The following is a 19,057-nucleotide window of genomic DNA, read 5'->3' on the forward strand; positions in this document are numbered from 1 at the left end:
GTGGTGGCAGTGGCCATCCCAACCTTGGTCATGACCTGTGGCTTTCTTTTATTCTTACTCCTGGGTCTGCAGGATGGAAGGTAGGGTCCGTTGGGAGGCCCGAAGGGCAGTCTGTGGTACACTGCGGGGCTCTGATAATGATGATGATGACAATGAAGAAAGATTTCATGTCCATAAAACAATGTGGGTTCTGGCTTATATACAGAGCTTACAGCAGTTTGAGTGCCTGAAAGCATTTAGTTTCTTTTACATAAGAACTGAAAATTTTCCTTATTACAAAATGTCTATGATAATAATTAAAATATTTTGGTAAGCAACTGATGAGAAATGATCCTAAGATTTTTCTTTATAATAAAACTGTTTTTGAGGTGGGGACAGGGTCCCCCTAGCCCTGGCCTGCCTGAAACTCACTATGTAGACCTGGGTGGCCTTATTCTCAGAGATCTACCTGCCTCTGCTTCCCGAGTGCTGGGATTAAAGGCATGTACCACCATGCCCAGCAATTAAAAAAAAAAGTGTGTGTGTGGGTGGGGTGTTTTGTGTGTGAAGTGTGAACACGTGCACATGCTGCATGTGTGTGTAGGACTAAGGTTGGCCTTGAGTTTCCTGAATTGCTTTCTGGCATTAATTAATTAATAATTAATTTTTTGTTTCTTTTTGAGACAGGGTCTCCTTGTAGCCCAAGCTGATCTAGACTTATGTAGAACAGGCTGGCCTTGATCTCATAGAGATCTGCCTGCCTCTGCCTCCCTAGTGTTGGGATTAAAAGCATGAAAGCATGTGCCACTATGCCCTGCCTTCCACCTTTATTTTCTGAGACAGTGTCTCACTGAACCTGAAGCTCATGTATCTGGCAGTACTGGCTGGCTAATAAGGTCAGCCTATTTCTCTTCATAAGACTGGGGTTACAGGCATGTGCCACCATGCCCCTCCTGCCCCCTTTGCCCCCTACCCCCCTTTTGATGTGGCTTATGGGGATCTGAACTTGGGACCTTGTTCTAATGGTCAGGCACTTTTGATTGAGCCATCTCCCCATCCCTAGCCCTGCTGTCTTTTTAGTGATGGAATGTATCCTCTGAGACTGTTTTATGATCGGCATAAGAAGGAGCAGGAAGAGTGGGATAAATAATTTAATGTGCTTGTCTGAGAGGGTTATAAGTGCTTTTGGAGCTAGACCACTGGAAGCTGTGGAAGTGTTGGAACTCATGCTCATATTTTGCTCAGGGAAACCATCAAGGAAGGCAGAGCCCACGGAGCTGCAGGCATTACCTGAGGGAGGGCTTGACCTTCAGATCTGTCTATAGAGTAAATGGTTTATGAATGGGATGAAGGTGATGAAAACCAAGGGGCAACGTCCCACCTGCTTTAGTGCTAAGGCTATGAACTGACTTCCGGGCCATGGGAAATGTGCCCTGTGCATATTTCTAGAGCTAGTTTGATCCCCCCGCAACCCAGGGGTTATTTCATAGTTCAATCTGTTGTGGTTCTAAAACACCACATTCTAATTAAGCAAATAATTTGAATCAGTAGGCTAATATGCATGGGCTCTGAAATCTCAAGGCAACAAAGTAGGATAAAATTCTACTTTGACAACTAAGGTTACTGACTCCTTTATAGATGTTTCTGCATGTTATTCAGAATATTGAAGTGGCCCTGGATCATCATCAGGATGTCAAACCTAAGTGGCCCCGCTGTGATGTCAGAATGCTCCAAAGTTCACTAACAAAAGAGTCAGTGCACAAGTCAGAAAATGTCAGAGGCTACGTGCTTTAAGACAAGCCAAAGAATGCAGAGGAATGATTCCTGCTAAATATGAGCACACTGATCTTGTTTAGAACACACACACATACACACACACACACACACACACACACACACACACACACATCAAGATCAACGGCTTTCATATAAACAAGGAGCTAGGAGAGGGGTTTATCACACTCCAAAGTGGAGATGGTATTTTCAAGTACACATTCACTTTCACTCCCCCACCTCAAAATCTGTTCCACTCAGACCGAGAGTCACGTAATCTGTATCAGTGGGTGCACTGAATAAATTCCCCCAGGTCTTTCAGTTCATTAATTCCAGGGGCATCTGATCTTCGAAGTTATGCAACTAGCCTTCACTTGCTTGCCTTCCTGCTAAATGCCAGGGCCTAAGGGTTTCGCCAGTTGCAGGTGATGTTTGATCGCTGCTGCTTTTTCATTTCCCTGGCAGCGAATCCGTGAGGGAACTTGGAGAGATGCCTTCTACAGGCTGTTCTATCCATAGCCAGTGGTGCCAGGTGCTGTATGAGAAACTCGACTCTGCACGATTTGCATTTTTTAGAAATCCTTTCAGTAAACGAAGAGTTTTCAATTGGTCTGCTAATGTCTGGCTCATGGAAGATACAATTAACACTGAATACCTCAGTCAGTTCATTAAATGAGAGCACTACATCCACACAGGACACTAAAATATTTATTCAAAGGCCTTTCTGGAGGCAAAGAACTTATTACATATTATATTCCCATCATTTTTTTTTTTTTAAAAAACCTGATTGCAAGATGCGCCAATGTAGATGTTAAAAGGCGTGTTTTTACAGGGACATGAAATACCATCATGATGAGAATTTGCCTTTGACTATGGGGATTATGCTAATCATGCAGTGGAGATTTCATCTTAGATCTCTAGAACCTTCATTCTGCACAAGTTCAGGAGGATGCTCAAGTCTATTTTGTTTAACTTTACACCAAGGGATGGGAACTATCTGCTCCTGTTTAATAGCAGAGTTCACACTTGCCATCTGGTGCCCCAGGACGTGCATTTGAATATAATTTGCACAATGGTCAGTAAAGCTCTAATTTCCTGCTTATCGGGGATGAAATCCATGGTTTTCCTTGTTCATAGGTACCTGATGGCAGAGCTTATGGAGGGCAATGCTTGGGTGTATTCTCACCTCTGCATATACAACAAAATATTTTTCCTTTTAAGCTCTGGATTTTTGTAAACCAAAGATAACTGATAGTCCTCATAATGGTCAAAAAACAAATAAATAAATCAGGTACACTATCAGTATGCTTTACTAAGGAATCTGAAAAAAGAACAAAGTTAGGTCATTTGAAAACAGTATTTCCCAAGGCCCCCTCAGTCTATTTAGTACATGGTTTTTTAAGTATTCGTCTAGTAGGTCAGTTAAGGACTCATGAGCCCAAGTTTATAAATGAAGGTATAAAATACCCACATGGTATGGAGGGAGGAAGGAATGAAAAGAATTACAAAAAAGTATGTACTGCTTAGATAAGAGCAGAACGTGGATGGGCTGTGGATATTGAATTTTTCTTGCCACCTAAATGCACAATTATGCCAACCATTTAAAGTTGCCATATTTGCAGGTAAAAATAATGGTTAAAGAGAGGCAATATCATTTGCTTCAAAATATTGCAAAGAAAATTCTTTTTCTGAGAGATTTTGATACTGGAAGGCTATTTCTGCTCTGACTTATGTTCCAGATTTCTTTCTTTACCTCTTTCTGCATGTCCAAAGTCTTTACCTTTGGATGAAGATCTGTTCTCCTTCATCCTTTGTGTTGGGACGAGATACATCACTTCCTGATTATGATCAAAGACTATTACCATACAAGTCCCATCTCTCCAGGAGATTCCTTGGAAAAGAACTCTGAAAAACTCTAGTGCCAGTCAACAGGCCCTACTCCAACTCCTGACCACCTTCATCTTCATAAGTTGTAACTCATAATAACCTGAAATAAGTAAGTGATCTCCAATATTAAGTCTATTCTGAATCTGCTTAAAATGTGTCACGTCTATACTGATCGTGTCTATGTGTTTAAAGTTTGCAGACCAGATCCTCTACTTTTGTGAAGAAAGATAAGTTGCACAAAAGATACATTTTTGTAATTCAGAGAATTGAAATAATCACAGTTTAGTTTCAGAAATGCAAGATGATTCCAAAATGAATTAAAGCAGGATTATCTTATCATTTGAACCAAATGTTGATCTACACAAAAATGTTAAGGTTCAGTAAAACCATAAGGAGGGAAGTATGAGGGTTATTAGTGCATGCAAAAGGAGAGAGGGAAGGAGATGAGAGAGAGAGAGAGAGAGAGAGAGAGAATGAACGAACTTACCACAGCCTGGAACAATCAAGACCAAAGGAAGAAAAGAGCAAACATCTGCATTAAACACTAGTTGGGAAGCAGCAAGACTTCCTTCTACGTGTTTACCAGCCTGTACCTCATATACTGGTTGGAGGAACCATCAGATAGTAATCTGGGTCTCATGGCCAGGGCTTTAATGCTAATTCATGCTCTTTCATTAGCAAGATTACCTGAAGAGCTCTACTTGTATCTTGGTTAGTGAAACACACTCTTTACGTACTATCCCTCTACTTCCCAGTGGACTTGTGTTTTCCCTCTCCCATGTTCTGTTCTTGGTGGGATTTTCTGCTGTTTTTCTTGCTGATGCTTCACTAAGACCACAATTTGTATACTTTTCCCCCCACAAAACATTTCTTCTTATCTGAAGATTTCCTTCTCCCTCAACAGAAACTCACACTGCAGACAGCTCACATTCTTTTCCTTGCCCACCCAAAATGTCCATAATTAGCCTTTTCATTTAGTGTGGTCTTACACCACTAAGTTTCTCTGTCTCCACATTACTGATGCTGCTGGGCAGTGAGAAAAACAGGTAAGATGACATTGTGGAGGTGGCTACTCATCGATACTTTCTAGGCAGAGAGAACCAGAAGTTAGCTTTGAAGCTGCCTTTGATGATCAGAGGAGAATCAGATTCTCAGAAGACTTCAGTGGGAAATGATCTGGAAGGCTCATACTGGACTAGGTTCCAGCTACATCCTTAACAGATCCTGAGAACAAGAAGCTGTGTGCAATTTAGCTTCATACGAGGGAGAGAAAGTAAACAAGAGATATGAGAGCCACTGTGGATAGGAAATAGGCTGGCATCTCTACCTAAAATATTCAGAAATACTTCCGCTGAAATGTAAGAATGCCACAAGCCTTTCTGAAAAGGAAACAAACGGTGCTTGGGTCTGTCCCGTTCAAAGAATTGCCAGGAAGACATGCTCATAATTAGCGTACAACATGCTCACTTCAGGCCAATGTTAGGGATAGCTAATATTTTTCAACCTGGCACGTTGTTTATGTAGTAAATCGAGACAAATAACTTTAAAATTACATTGGCTGCAACACAGGAAAGAAGGCAGCTCTATAACGGTCTGCTCGGAAAGAAGGGTGATCTGAGAGAGCAGGAGACACTACGTGATTGTGAAGCGAATTTGATTTCACTTCAGTTTATGACATCAACCTATAATTAGATATGTTGGGGTGAACTGCAGAGATCACTGCAATGAATTTAGATCACTCTCTTCAGCTTGACTTGCGTTAAACCTCATGGGTTTTTCTGCTCATTGGTGCTTAATATAGTCCAATGGGCAATCAGATAAAATCATTCAGAGAAACGTTCACATGTACGTGGACATATCCATCTCCCTCCAGTCCGCCAGTACATGTAGCAGATGTCTTGTACATAGTGGACGACAACCTCCTCGGCAGAACGTGCAGGCCGTGTTATGTCTACTGTACTTACCTGTCCATAAAATGCCACACGATAATAGCGACCAAACAACCGCTTCTCTGAATTCACCACCTCTGCCACTTTCAGATAGGACCGGTGAATGTCGTAGTATAGATCTGACAATTTCTAAAACCATAAACCAGAGGGGTTTGTGAGAACAACGTTAACATAAAGGAGAGAGTTGTTAGGTTTGAATGCTATCAGCTATTTGCCAACTTAAAGTGGGAGATTTTCAAGGCTTTCTGGGGCTGAGGAATACATACTTTGAAGTCTCGCTGCTTTTCAAAGACAGCAATGATGGGCTTGTTGACATCAGCAATGAGTTCATATCGTTCAGATTTCCAAAGAAACTCTACACACATGTACAACTGTTCCACCAGGATATTCTGTAATTCCCCAGACAAAATAAGATTTTAGCATAATTAAAGTTGCAACTCTTTCTTGAAACTTGGGTTTGAAAACTATTGCATTATGAAGTCTTTTCTTTTTTAAAAATATTGAAAAAATTTAAAATATGTATCGCCTGCATGTGTTTAAGAGCACCTCTGTTATGCAATGCCCGAAGTGTCAGAGAGGGTGTTGGATTCCCTTGGAACTGGAGTTACAATGCCTCTCAAAGAATGGCAGTATATTAATTAATATGTCCAACTATGTGGAATGATATAAATTTTAAAGCAAGTATATAATACTGTTAGAATGTTTCTGACAATGTTTTTTTAAGAAGAGGTTCTTAAACATTTGAAATAATTACTATAAATGTGTAATTGCATTTACTCTACTCACATGAAATATGTCCCAAGCTAATGTAGAACTGTATGCAAAATCTCACCCAAATCCATTGTCCAAATTTACATTGTTTAATTTTCTCCATACTTATTCAACAGTAAGACTAAAAAACTTAGCTTATGAAATATTTTTTTTTCTTGATGGAAGAGATTCTATTTTATTCACTAGGATTGTTGCTATTGTAATTTCTAGCAGAAAGCTGATTTTTTTTTTTTTCATGAAAACTAACCAGTTTTCACATTGGAAAATTTTCCCATAGGTATTGTGAACTTTTTTACTGAATTGAATTTGTTAACAAACTTGCTATTGCATAAAAAAACTGTGACAGGGGCTGGAGAGATGGCTCAGTGGTTAAGAGCACTGGCTGCTCTTGCAGAGGACCCGGGTTCGATTCCCAGCACTCACATGGCGGCTATGAACTGTTCTTAACTCCAGTTCCAGGGGAATCTGAAGCCCTCTTCTGACCTCCGTGACATTGCACGACACGGGTGCACTCACATACGTGCAGGCAATACACTCATACACATAAAATAAAAATAATAAATAAAATATTAAAAAAACTGTGACAAATTCATAAAAATTTAGCATACTTTACCACATTTTCTGAAAGAGCAGAGATTACCTATCTCACAGAAGACCTGACTACATTTGAATTCATCTTAGAGAAACAGATTAAGCTCAACTTAAATTTTCTTTGAAAATTATGCTTTATCAATGGAATTTGATATTGATTAATCTTGGCCTAAATTTCATTTTGTTTAATGAAGTTATAATACAGAGTAACTTTATTTGACTTCGGAATGAGCTCAATATCACAATTAAATGCACAAAAACTTAATTACTGGGGTTGGAGAGATGGCTCAGCAGTTAAGAACACTAGCTGTTCTTGCAGAAGACCCGGGTTCAAATCCCAGCACCCACATGGCAGTTAACAACTGTCCGTAACTCCAGTCCCAGGGGATCCAACAGCCTATTCTGACCTCCGTGGGCAATGCACAACATGGGTGCACTTACCTACATGCAGGCAATACAAGCATACACATAAAATAAAAATAATAAATAAAAAAGTTAAAAAACATAATTACTATTCGTTAGATCTCTGTTAGGTTACAAATGAGCCTAACCTCATTGTATGGTGTATCTTGCATTCCGGAATCCTCTTTCATTGCACCTTCTTCTTTAATGTTTGGAGTGATGCTCAGAAAAGCCGGCCATCCCATAGAGAACATGCCTTGGGAAGATTAAGCAAAATGAAATATCATTTCAGCCAAATCTTGGGATTAGATTATGACTTTGTTCATGAGGTCAGTCGTGGTAGTATCATAACACACACAATGAACAAGATGATTAGATTATGGTTATTGATAAGAACTCTCTTCCCATTAACCTAAGTTCCCTTTTTAAATTTTTGTTTCTTTTTTGGGTGGCACATTTTCTATAAATAGCTAGAATGAGATTATGAAGTTAAGAATTTCCAGGTAGACGATGCTCCAAGGCTCTGGTTTAATTCACTTCTTTGAGCTTCCCTTTTGTTTTGTTAAGCTGGAGACATTAGAATCTGTCTCAAAGGATTGTGAAAGGAGTCAAAACATTAATTCTTGACAAAGCGTCTAATATAGGCAGTGTATTATAAAGAGAATGTCCAATAGTTAGTAATCGTCACTCTCTGCATTATCTAGACACTTTCTCAGATATTAATATCTTGGCTACAAAAATAACAAAAAAATTCCTGATTCTCTACATATACTTGTAGAGTCAATCAGTTATGGGTAATATGTTCAAAGGAGGGATCAGATCTGAATGGTAAGGGACATGAGTAGTTAGAGTCACAGATGACAGGCAGCAGCCTACCAAACCCTTCAACTTTGGCACCATCACAAGCCAACCGCAAGCTTGAGGACAGGTTATTTTGTTTCCCTTGATTTCTTTGTCCATAAGTAGAAGATGAAGAAAGCACATAACTGGTAGACTTGTCCTGGCATCTGAGTGAGGCATTGCTGGTGCTGAGGGATGATGCCTTTGATGTGGTGAAGGCTTCCTGAGTTATAGTTAACACTGTTGTGAAATGATTCCATTTGTAATAATCAGCTCATTAGATGATTATCGCTAGCTAATGAGTTAAGTTGTCACTCCCCAAATATGCAGGCAATTATAATCGTTGAACTCTTTACTTTAAAAGAAATTCTACTTTTCTACTTTTTATAATACTTTAAAAAAGTTAAACACATGCTACATATGAGAATTGACTATAGGAGGAAAAGCCAATCATATACTCCTTTAAGGATTATGGTCACCTATTAATAAATCTGAGTCAGTTGTGAGTTCTAAAGTTGCCTGTGTTCACTGATAGTCTCATCAGAAACACACTGTAAGAAAAGGATCATTTTCTTCTACAAGTCAGAAATATTAAATAAAAGCATATTAAAAACATCAAATATATGTCAGTGAAAAGGGATATAGTATTAAACCAGCTCCTAATGACTTATCACTACACTCACAGATTAGTGCATTCCTCAACCCTCATTAGAGAAGCTTCTTTTTGCAGTAGATGGCGATTAACACAGACTCACAGCTGATCAAGGTGAAGAGACTAAGGGACCGTGTAATGTCTGGCCCTAAATGGGACACCAGATCACATCCCTTCCTTTCTAAGGCCTAGGGATCATTTCAGAAAAGGGTATGGAAAGATTGTAAGAACCAGAGGCAGAGAAGGACTATACCAGTGTTTTCTGGATACAACAGGGCAGTTGCACATATGGCTTCAGAGTGGTTGTGGCAGCATGCACAGGACCTATGCAAAAGCCAGAAAAAATCCCCACTTGGGGAGGGGAGGTGGGCATGAAGTCCCAGCCTTGAGATATTGACAACTGATAGATTCTGGGAGAAGCAGAGTAAATTTTCTTTAAGGATGAGGCCCCTGGTAGGTCAACCACACATCAGTGGATGGTCACACATCCAGGAATATATGCGCACCACAAATTGGGCTCAATTTGTGTGGTGGTGCATGCCTTTAATCCCAGCACTCGGGAGGCAGAGGCAGGTGGATCTCTGCAAGTTCAAGGCCAGCCTGGTCTACATAGTGAGTTACAGGACAGCTGAGGTACAGGGAGATCCTGTCTCAAAAAGACAAAAAAAAAAAAGAGGATACAAAATTGGGTGGGTAGGGAAGTGGGGTGGGCCTGGAAGGAGCTGGTTTGTGGTGGTGAATATGATCAAATACATTATATGATATTCTCAAAGAATTAATATTATTAAAAATGTATGTGAAGAAGTTGATATATGCTGACGAATATCAATCAGATATCAGATGAATATCATCAGATATATGCCAATGAATATCAATTTTTGCTAATGCAGCAGGAATGGCCACTTTCCCTATTTTAATGCTTACTAACAAGAATATCCCTTTTTCAATAGGCATGTCATATTAACTTAGATATAGCAGGGGCTGTTGAAAATGTTTAAATACTGAAGATTCACAGAACTAGAGGACATAAGTTTCTACAAGTTCTCAAACTGACGCTTGGGTTTTATGTTGTCTTCAGTTTGGAAGCAAATTTAAGCAGCAACTTGATTTCCTCTGCACCAAAGGCGAACAAGTATAATTAGATCACTCACTTCCTCCACCCAGAGCTGTTAGTAATGGATTGTTATCACAGGGATGGGTGTCTTCTGGGAGCAGGGATGGTGTGCAAATCTTTTCCATTTTCCAGTAACCTATGGTAGTTCAAGATGAGGTGAGACACCATTACATGTCTTTGTTAACACACACTTACAAAGCTATGAATTGTTAATCAATGAGACATAATCATTTTGAACTAAGATACTGACCATTCAGTCAGTCTCACTGTACATGAAACAAATATGCACAATGTATAATAGAATTAAAAGTAAAGTACAGCACAATGAAAAAAATCTATAAAAAATGAATATTATTTAATAAAGCAAAAATTAATGAAGTAATATGAAGTGAGGTCTCGATGTGTTCATTTCCAGGTTCTTAGGCCCTTACGACGTCTTCTTACCCTTTCTTTTCAGGTACTCTGCAATGAGTGCAGCTATATGGATGTAACACATAGCAGCCTGTAACAAGATAGAACAGAGATGCCAAGGGTATAGTAAGTCTTCTTGTCATTAGCACAGTCTTCCAAGCAGAGTCAGTGTTACCTGTCAGAATGTGTCATGCAGACTAATGATTTGTAATGACAGAATTGAAAGTATGAATCAATTGGACTTTTCAAAGTCCATCATCAAGAACAGCATGAATATTTGGGGATATTTTCAGTTCTTGAGATGGTTCTGAGATTGGATGAATGAGCTAGCTAAATAATTTCCCCACAAATTATCTTCCTTCCTTAAATAATATGTAATAATAATAATAATAATAATGACTTTTAAAAGCCACCTGCCTCTTTTCTTCTTAAATCTGTAACTTCCACTGTTGGAGAAAAATTAGAAGAAAACTGTCTACCTTCTGAATTTTTCTGCTTCCATTGATGGTCTCTCTTTGAATCGCTCTTGCCTTTAAAGTGATTCCTCAACACCTCATATATAGATGTGTTATAGATACATTAAAATATAATATAGATACTTAAAAATATAATTCATGCTCCACATGAAAACCCAGTCAGCCTGATAAGGAGGGCAATGTGGATGGGGAATGGGTAAGCCTTTGACGATCACCTCAGACAGGTCTCCGTTTCTTGCATGAATCTTGGCCATGCTTTCCAGCCAGGTCCTCCGTAGCTCAGGGGTGCTCGCATAGGAGTTTGCGAGGCTGTACTGCAGGTCTACCAGCATCTCGGGGTCCTTTTCATGTTCCTTCATCTGAGCTGTGGCCATCAGAACAGTTCTTATACGTTTAGTTAGGTCTTTAACCTCTGCTGGGAAATTGCTGTTCTTTGGAAAAGAGAGAGCCTGGGTCATTATCAATTTAGGGTTCATCTGTTAACTTCAAGTCATATTATTAATTATGACTTGACATCACTATTTTTATGTGCTATATATTGTTCATAAATGTCTGCATTCTATATAGTGTGACTGTGGCTACATTTACACATTGGGAGATAAGAATTGTGGCAGACACCACTGTCTGCTAGCACATCTTTCTAGGAATAGAATAGCTTCCTAGCTGTCCTTGAGATCCTGTCCAAGTCTCTGCTTGTATCATTTCAGCAAGTTTGGCTTCATTCCTACTGATGGCATTTGACACTGGACTGGCCAATCCTATTCTTGATTTCCCAGGCCAGTCAGAGACCAGTTTGGGGATGAACTTATGATACATGTGTAGATCAAAGGCATTTGGTTCTGAGACTTTAGTTTGTAGTATTTAATGAAGTGTTTTTCCCACTCAACATCAATCACATCAGTGTCTTTATACTTTCAGAGAGTCAGCTGACACAGCTATAAATGGAGTACACAAAAAAGCTAACGTGCTAACTAGAGTAAGGCAAAACTGAAGTAGTAGAGGGGGATTTCAAAGCATTATTATTTAATTTTTTGAGACATGGTCTCCTTGTAGCTCCAGCTGGCCTGGAACTTGCTGTGTAGATCAGGCTGGCCTCGATCTCACAGAGCTGTGCCTCTGCTTCCCAAGTGCCGGGATCGAAGATATGTACCACCACACCTCGTCTCAAAGTACTATCTTATTCTCTGGATCTAGCTATGGTGGAAACTTTTTCTACCTCTAGATTTGCCAAAGTAATAACAAAAAGAAAGATCTTCCAAAAGTAAGAAAGAAAAGGAAAAGATGGATTTGCTCCAAAGGTTCTGAGTAAATCATGACACTTTTGGATATTTAAGGCAAGTTTTGTTATGTAACAATCAGCCACACATCTTGGATATTCCATGTAAAGCATCATATACTGAAAGTGTAAGAATGGATGATTATCAACTTAAATGAGAAAGCTTAGTGTGAGTGCTCAGGAAACTAAGTACAGAATTCATAAATCCACGAGTTTGGCATTTCATAAACCCATGAGTTTGGCATTTCATGGAAAGGCTGCACCCCAGTTTGTTCCTGATTCTTTACAAAAAGCTCACAGAGCATTTCTTACTTTCATTTGTTTATCTCCATTGGCAAAATTATTGGTGATTGCAAGGGAATGTTGAAACCGAGATCCTCCGATTCCAGCATCGGCTATTAACTGGCTTACTGCTTTGATGAGCTGGAAGATAAAGGAAAACAAGTCGTCTAAGGCAAGGTGAGAATTATACTTTGTATGTACGTATGTATGTACATATGTGTGTGTATGTATGTATATGTGTATATATGTATGTACGTATGTGTGTGTATGTGTGTGTATGTGTGTGGGTATGAGAGCATGTTTGAATTTCATTCCTCAGGAGTCTCCACCTTGTTTTATGAGACTGGATTTCTCATTGGTCAGGAGCTCACTGAGTAGGCTAGACGGCCAGCCAGCAAACACCTGGATCTGCCTGTCTCTGTCTGCCCCCTGATCGCCAGTGCTGAAATAATAGGCAGATGCCACTGAACCAGGCGTTCAAACACCAGTTTTGGGGATTAACTTGGGTCCTCATGCTTATGTGGCAAGCTCTTTACCGACTGAGCCATCTCTCCAGCTTGGAAATGATATTTTTAAAGAAACAGACTGGGTTGGATTAATGTGCTATTAATTTCTCTCAGAAGGTGTTATCTTTTTTTTTTTTTTTGGTCTTTTTGAGACAGGGTCTCCCTGTAGCCCCAGCTGTCCTGGAACTCACTATGTAGACCAGGCTGGCCTTGAACTCAGAGATCTGCCTGCCTCTGCCTCCCAAGTGCTGGGATAAAGGCATGCACCACCACACCTGGCCAGAAGGTATCATCTTTAAGTATAAAATATTCAGAAGGTCATGTGATGAGGGGACCTTCCTATATTTGTAAACATCCAAGGAAAGATGAAGATATCTTGTAATTAATCTCAGGACATCTTGAAGAAAGAAATGGGTGCCTCTGGAATTTGCTGGGATTTGGCCTCATGGTTGTCAGAGCTGTCTATTCCATAAGATTCCAGTGGCTGGGCAGAAGACATTTCAGAACATGCAAGTGGGGTTGTGGGCTCTATTAATTTATGCCTGTTTCTGTTCTCATACAAAACAGGATGAAGTGTTCTGGACAACTTCAAGGCAGAGTCTGGAGACTCAGTCAGTGACCGGCTGCCCAGGGACAGGCTGCTTTAATCGCTACTGAAAGACATCTGGAGTTTTAACAACAGCTTTAATGACAACTGGGAACACTTACTTGTAAGTGAGACCGGACGATTGACTTCTGCTTGTTAAATTCAAAATTCTTCCTCATGAAAAAGTATAAAAGTGCTGAGGCTTCCATCTGTGTGGACCGTGACCTGTGGTTACAGCATTTTAGGACTTCATAGCAGAATGAGCCGCAGAGGTCAGCAGGCCCTTGGAAAAACGCTGAAGGAAACTAGAGATGGGAGAGTGAGGGGATGACTGCCATTTTTCCATTCTGTTTTCATGCTATAAAACTCATATAATAAAATATTGTTAAAATATTCTTTCTCCATTTGTAATGGAAGATGGTATACTTTTATTTACTGAAGTCCAGGTTTAGTCTTTTCTTTCTCTTAAATAATTATTCTCTTGCATTAATATCTCTTGTGTTAATAGCTGATGGCATCCTCAAATATTTGAATGAGATCTTTGAAATGTTCCTCTATTCATATTACACCTTTAAATCAGGTATGTTCAGGTGTCATTAAAGGTGGTCACTGTATCTACTTTAACTTGATGTGGATGGATCTGCGACTTGGGTGTATACATTTTACTAAACTTTCCATGCTACAAACTATGAGAAACCAAAGAATTGGTTATCAGATATCACTGCCTTTTCTTATCTAACCATTTTTTGCATAGTGAAATGGAAACACAATAAAAAATCTTTTCCTTGCATATCAAGGGAGTCAAAGTATTATATGCTTATTATCAACCCTAATTGGATTTTCAGTGGAGCCTGGAGCATTCTTACCTTGCACACAAATAGTCTCAGAGAAGCAAACACATGCTTCAGGGCTGTGGCCGACTGGTTGACTTGGAAAAAGAGCATGTAGGTATCAAAGACCCTTTTCATGAGTGAATTTTGACAGTCAGATTGTTGGAGTTGTCTCTGGAAATGCAGCACAGGTTTTTTTTTAGGATTAAGTGGAAGAACAGTTTCATTCCTTCAAAAGTGTTAATCATGAACCTGACTTGTGTTAGGTACAATTCGGAGCACTGGAAGGAAACACTGAGTAAGAGGGCAGTGAAGCTTACAGAGCACTGACAAAAGGACCAAATGAGGTGCTAGGGTAGGAAGGTGTGACAGAAAGTAATTGTTTTTGGGTGAATTACTTGCTCAGGAAATTAGCAAAGACCTTTCTAATGGATGAAGAGAGCTGAAGGAATGTGACTCAGAAAGTTCTGGAAGGATTGCTGTGGTGTAAAAGCCTTGGGTTGGAGAGAAGCTAGTGAGTTCACGGTTGAGAAAGAACCTTGAAATGGGTGCGTGGGTCAGGAGAGAAGATGAGGACACAGGCAGGGCGATAGTCAAGGCATAGCCGTTAAAGAATAAAGAAGCAAACTGGGATTTCTGCTTTCTGCATCTCCATGCTGACATTTCAGTGGAAAGCAAGGCTTTCTTGGTCTAATGCTGTTAGAGATTCAACCTTTCCTGGCTTAAGCCTTAAAACAGATCTACGTGGTTGAGCTGTAAATGATTTTTAACAGCATTACTAAAATATAATTGACATGATAAACTGTACATAAAAAGTGAAATTTGACATTGGGGCACACCAGTGAAACCATCACCACAATCAAGAAAATGAAATATTTACTACTTCCAAAAGTTTTTAAATACAACTTTGTAATTCTTGATTCCTGTCTACTCTTCACAACTCTTGGCAACTCTAACCTGTTGTTTCTAATAGCCTGCGTTTTCTAAGCAGAGCGACACAGTAGATATTCTTTTTCTGGTTTAGCTTCTGAAGTTTCTCCATATTTTAAGCAACTCTACACTTAAAAAATTTTTTAATAACTACATGATTACAAGAAGAATTTCATTACAGCTTTAACATATTCAGTAACACACTCCAGAGCAAGAGTGCATCTCTTTCACAAGTGGCTGCAAGTTTCTAGGTTCACAGTTGAATTAATACAGTTATACAATATTGAATTCAGTAGAAGCCCTGTAAGACATACAATTGAATGAGTTTTTAACTTTTAAAAAAGATCTCCATTTCCTTTTAGAATATATTGTTCCTTGCAGAAAGACTCATTGTTTTTGCTACTAACACTGAGATGTTGGCGCATGCATCTCTAATTTGTATGTATCTGATTATTACTAGTCATAATCGGTTGCACTTGTATCCTTGTCACCTGTGTATGTCTACGAAGTCATCGTGTGGAGTTCAGTGGTAATGTTTATCACCTCTACTAATTAACATTACATAAATTTTTATGCTTCCTCCTCAAATATAATACCTTTTTTTTAGTTTGTTGATTTTTTTTTGTGTGTATATCACACAGAACATCCCAAACCATCTTATTCAACTATACACCCACTTCCCAGGTAGCCCCCTCCCATAGCCTCCCTCCCGCCACTAGAGCCCTTATACTCTGATATCCCTGCTACTGTCTGCTGTTTTATCGGCAACCCCAGCCATTCCCCACTACTTGTCCATCTGGTGAATCTAGTCAGCCTATCTAGAGGTATTTGTTTTAGGAAGGTCAGCTCTTCCTCATCTAGCTGCAATCAGTTGTCAATATTCCTTTAGATAAGATTAGGTCTGCTGTTCATTTTCCCAGTTTTATGCTGAGTTACTATCTGGGAGTACCTCTGGCCACCCTGGCCAACAACTCAAAAGAAGGTATCTCCTATCTGGCATTGTTACTTGTTATATAGCCTTTAGTTATGCATATAGACTCTTAAGAAATTATATTGGCCCTTTTAATCTTTGGTTAAACTTCCCTTTTGGGTGTTTAAGGACATACAATTGGACCAGATAAACTGATATGTTTTTACTCTTGAGGTCGTTTGAGGATCTCTTCCTCAGGGGTCCCATGGGCTTGGGAGGAGCCCATGGCTCCTTTCTTTTACCAGTTCCATCTATGTGAAGATAAGTCAAAGGTCCTACCCGACCATTGTTGGCTTCTCTTGGAAGCATGGAGGAAATGATTCCTCCGTGTTGACCCTCCTCTTTATAGACTGGACACTGGTTCAAGTCCATCTGGTGGGGTCTCCATGGCCTCCTTGATCAAGAGGACAGGTGACCCACCACAATTACAGGACATTTTGAGAGATGCTCATAGTTCCCTGGAACTAGTCAACCTAGGAGGGCAAGGAGCAAAAACTGTCCTTTATGTCCCTCTGACCAAATTATTATAGGCCTCAAAGTATGTCTGGTGTAACCTGTGTTAGGAGTTTCTTTTTACTGCTGACTAGTATTTTATTGTGTGGATATATCACAATGTTTTAACACATCCATCTGCTGATGTACACTCAGGTTGTTTCCATTTTTGTTATGGAAAATAAATCTGTTATGCATATTTATGTGCAAAGCTTTATATACATGGTCATTTTTGTTTCTCCTGGGTCAAGTGCTAGTATTCAAATGTCTGGTTGTGTGATAGGTCAATGATTAGCTTCAAAAAAGGTTTATTTTTATCTATGCATATATGCATGTGCCTGTGAGTGGATGTCATATGTGTGCAGGTGCTCATGGGGGCCAGAAGAGGGTGTCATATCCCTTGGAGCTGGAGTTACAGGCAGTTGTGAGCCTCCTGATATGGTGCTGGGAATTGAACTAGGGTCTTCTGCAAGAACAGTACATGGTCTTAACCACTGAGCCATGTCTCCAGCCCCATGATTAGCTTCTAAAGAATCTGCTTTAATGTTTTCCAAATTGTCTTCTCCATTTTGCATTCTTATTGGTGAATGAGAATTATAGTTTCTCTAAATATCTGTCAGAACTTTGTATGGCCAATCTTTTCAGCATCGGCAATTGTAGTAGATCCATAATGATGTCACCTCATCAAAGATGTTCCCATGACAAAAACGCCCATGAAAAGATGCTCAGCTTCAGCAAAGTCGTTCTTTTCAAAATCTGGTTGTGAATTGAACACATAGCACTATTTATCTTTCCCTTTCCCAGTGAAAAAATAGAGCCACATTCTCACTCTTCCCAGCAAACTTGACAGCACAGCAAGAGAAATCAGGAAGAAAGATTATCATTAACAAACGTTAGTCAGCCTGTGCTAAAGCCTGAATCTCCTCTTTAACATGCTTCCCATGTGTAAACTGACCTAAGGTTAATTCATTTCATAAATCATCCTTGAAACATGTTCTTGGCTTCACATGACTTTTCGTACCTCCCATTTATCATTTTGCAGCAAGTATTGTGATCATATTTACCTGGTGGATCTGAGTGAAGAGGGACAGCAGGTCTAAAACTGTGAGGCAAACTTCTGTGGCTACATTTGCCTCTGTGTCTACATGGTGTACAATGTCTATTTCATTGGAGTTGCCTTTAAAATACAAAATAAAACAATGCATAAATGTCTAAGCAATTCTTTATGTCCAATAAGGATTTTCTCCTATAACAACATGTCTAGTGTTTACTGGTATTTTGATAAATAATTTATTAAATCAAATCAATTCGATCAATTTGCTTTATTGCCTCAAATAAAAACACTAAGTAGCATCTTAGTCATATACGCCCTTTGCATATATCAGTTGCAGGGCTTTCATTATTTTTAGTTCTTTTCTATTAATTTAGCCACTGACAGGATCATACTTCTTATGTAATCAGCCTGTTTAAAGTTTCTGCTCCTGGGCTAATAGACTAAATGTATGGTTCCAGTGAGTGGTCTACATAAAGAGCTTGCTCAGAAAGGTATGCAGAGTGTTTATAGATTAAGGTGATAGAGCTTCAAACAAGTAACCCTGAGTCACGTGCCTGTAATCACTGACAGACATACCTCATGATGCCAGGTTTTATTTTTATCTTTTCATTTTTAAAAAAATTATTATTGTTCTTCTTATTATTATCATTATTCTTTTTGGGCTTTCTTTGAGACAGGGTCTCCCTATAGCCCCAGCTGGCCTAAAACTCACTATGTAGACCAGGCTGGCCTTGAACTCACAGAGATTCACTTGCCTCTGCCTCTCGAGTGTTGGGCTTAAAAGTGTGTGCCACCACGCTTGGCATATTTTTATCTTAAAAAATTTTTTATTGTTTTTATTTTGTGTATGAGGGTATTGCCTGCATGTACATAAGTGCACCCATGTTGTACAATGCCTGCAGAGGTCAGAAGAAGGCATCAGATCCCCTGAAACTAGGGTTATGGGTGGTTGACAGCCACCATGTAGGTGCTGGGAACTGGGAACTGAACCCAGGTCCTCTGCAAGAGTAGCCAGTGCTCTTAACCACTGAGCCATCTCCCCAGCCCCTCCATTTTTATCTTATTGCCAATTTGGAACATGTGCATCTCTGGAATCATGATGTCATGGTTAGTGCTTTTGGGACAAGGACAATTTTATCTTCTTCCCCTAGACTCAGCAGTAATAACTGCTGCGAGAGGATCCCATAACCCTCTCAACACCAAAGGTTCCCAGAAAAGCTATTTGAGCCTTTCACATGGAGTTTTGAGTTTCTCCCTTTCTTTCCCATCTGGGCATTACATTTTTC

At 39.5% G+C, this 19,057-nt stretch overlaps 1 protein-coding gene across 6 annotated transcripts in view; it reads right to left on the reverse strand.

The window, feature by feature from the left end:
• Positions 1-19,057, reverse strand: part of Dock10 (dedicator of cytokinesis 10) — a 302,587-nt gene that overhangs the window by 18,440 nt on the left and 265,090 nt on the right. For 4 of the 6 annotated variants that reach the window (XM_029559988.1, XM_008825837.2, XM_008825830.1 and 1 more), the window contains exons 41-50: positions 17,782-17,894; positions 14,362-14,499; positions 13,618-13,800; positions 12,434-12,544; positions 11,061-11,276; positions 10,403-10,460; positions 9,996-10,094; positions 7,502-7,608; positions 5,855-5,977; positions 5,604-5,717 (exon numbers count right to left, since the gene is read on the reverse strand). In XM_029559988.1, the coding sequence (XP_029415848.1) occupies positions 5,604-5,717; positions 5,855-5,977; positions 7,502-7,608; positions 9,996-10,094; positions 10,403-10,460; positions 11,061-11,276; positions 12,434-12,544; positions 13,618-13,800; positions 14,362-14,499; positions 17,782-17,894 (1,262 nt within the window). Of the gene's footprint in view, positions 1-4,126; positions 4,133-5,603; positions 5,718-5,854; positions 5,978-7,501; positions 7,609-9,995; positions 10,095-10,402; positions 10,461-11,060; positions 11,277-12,433; positions 12,545-13,617; positions 13,801-14,361; positions 14,500-17,781; positions 17,895-19,057 lie in introns of all 6 variants that reach the window. The other 2 variants (XM_029559987.1, XM_008825827.2) reach the window with 1 other exon arrangement.

The sequence above is a fragment of the Nannospalax galili genome, unplaced genomic scaffold, assembly GCF_000622305.1.
Source record: "Nannospalax galili isolate Female #2095 unplaced genomic scaffold, S.galili_v1.0 scaffold127, whole genome shotgun sequence".
Lineage (NCBI taxonomy): Eukaryota > Metazoa > Chordata > Mammalia > Rodentia > Spalacidae > Nannospalax > Nannospalax galili.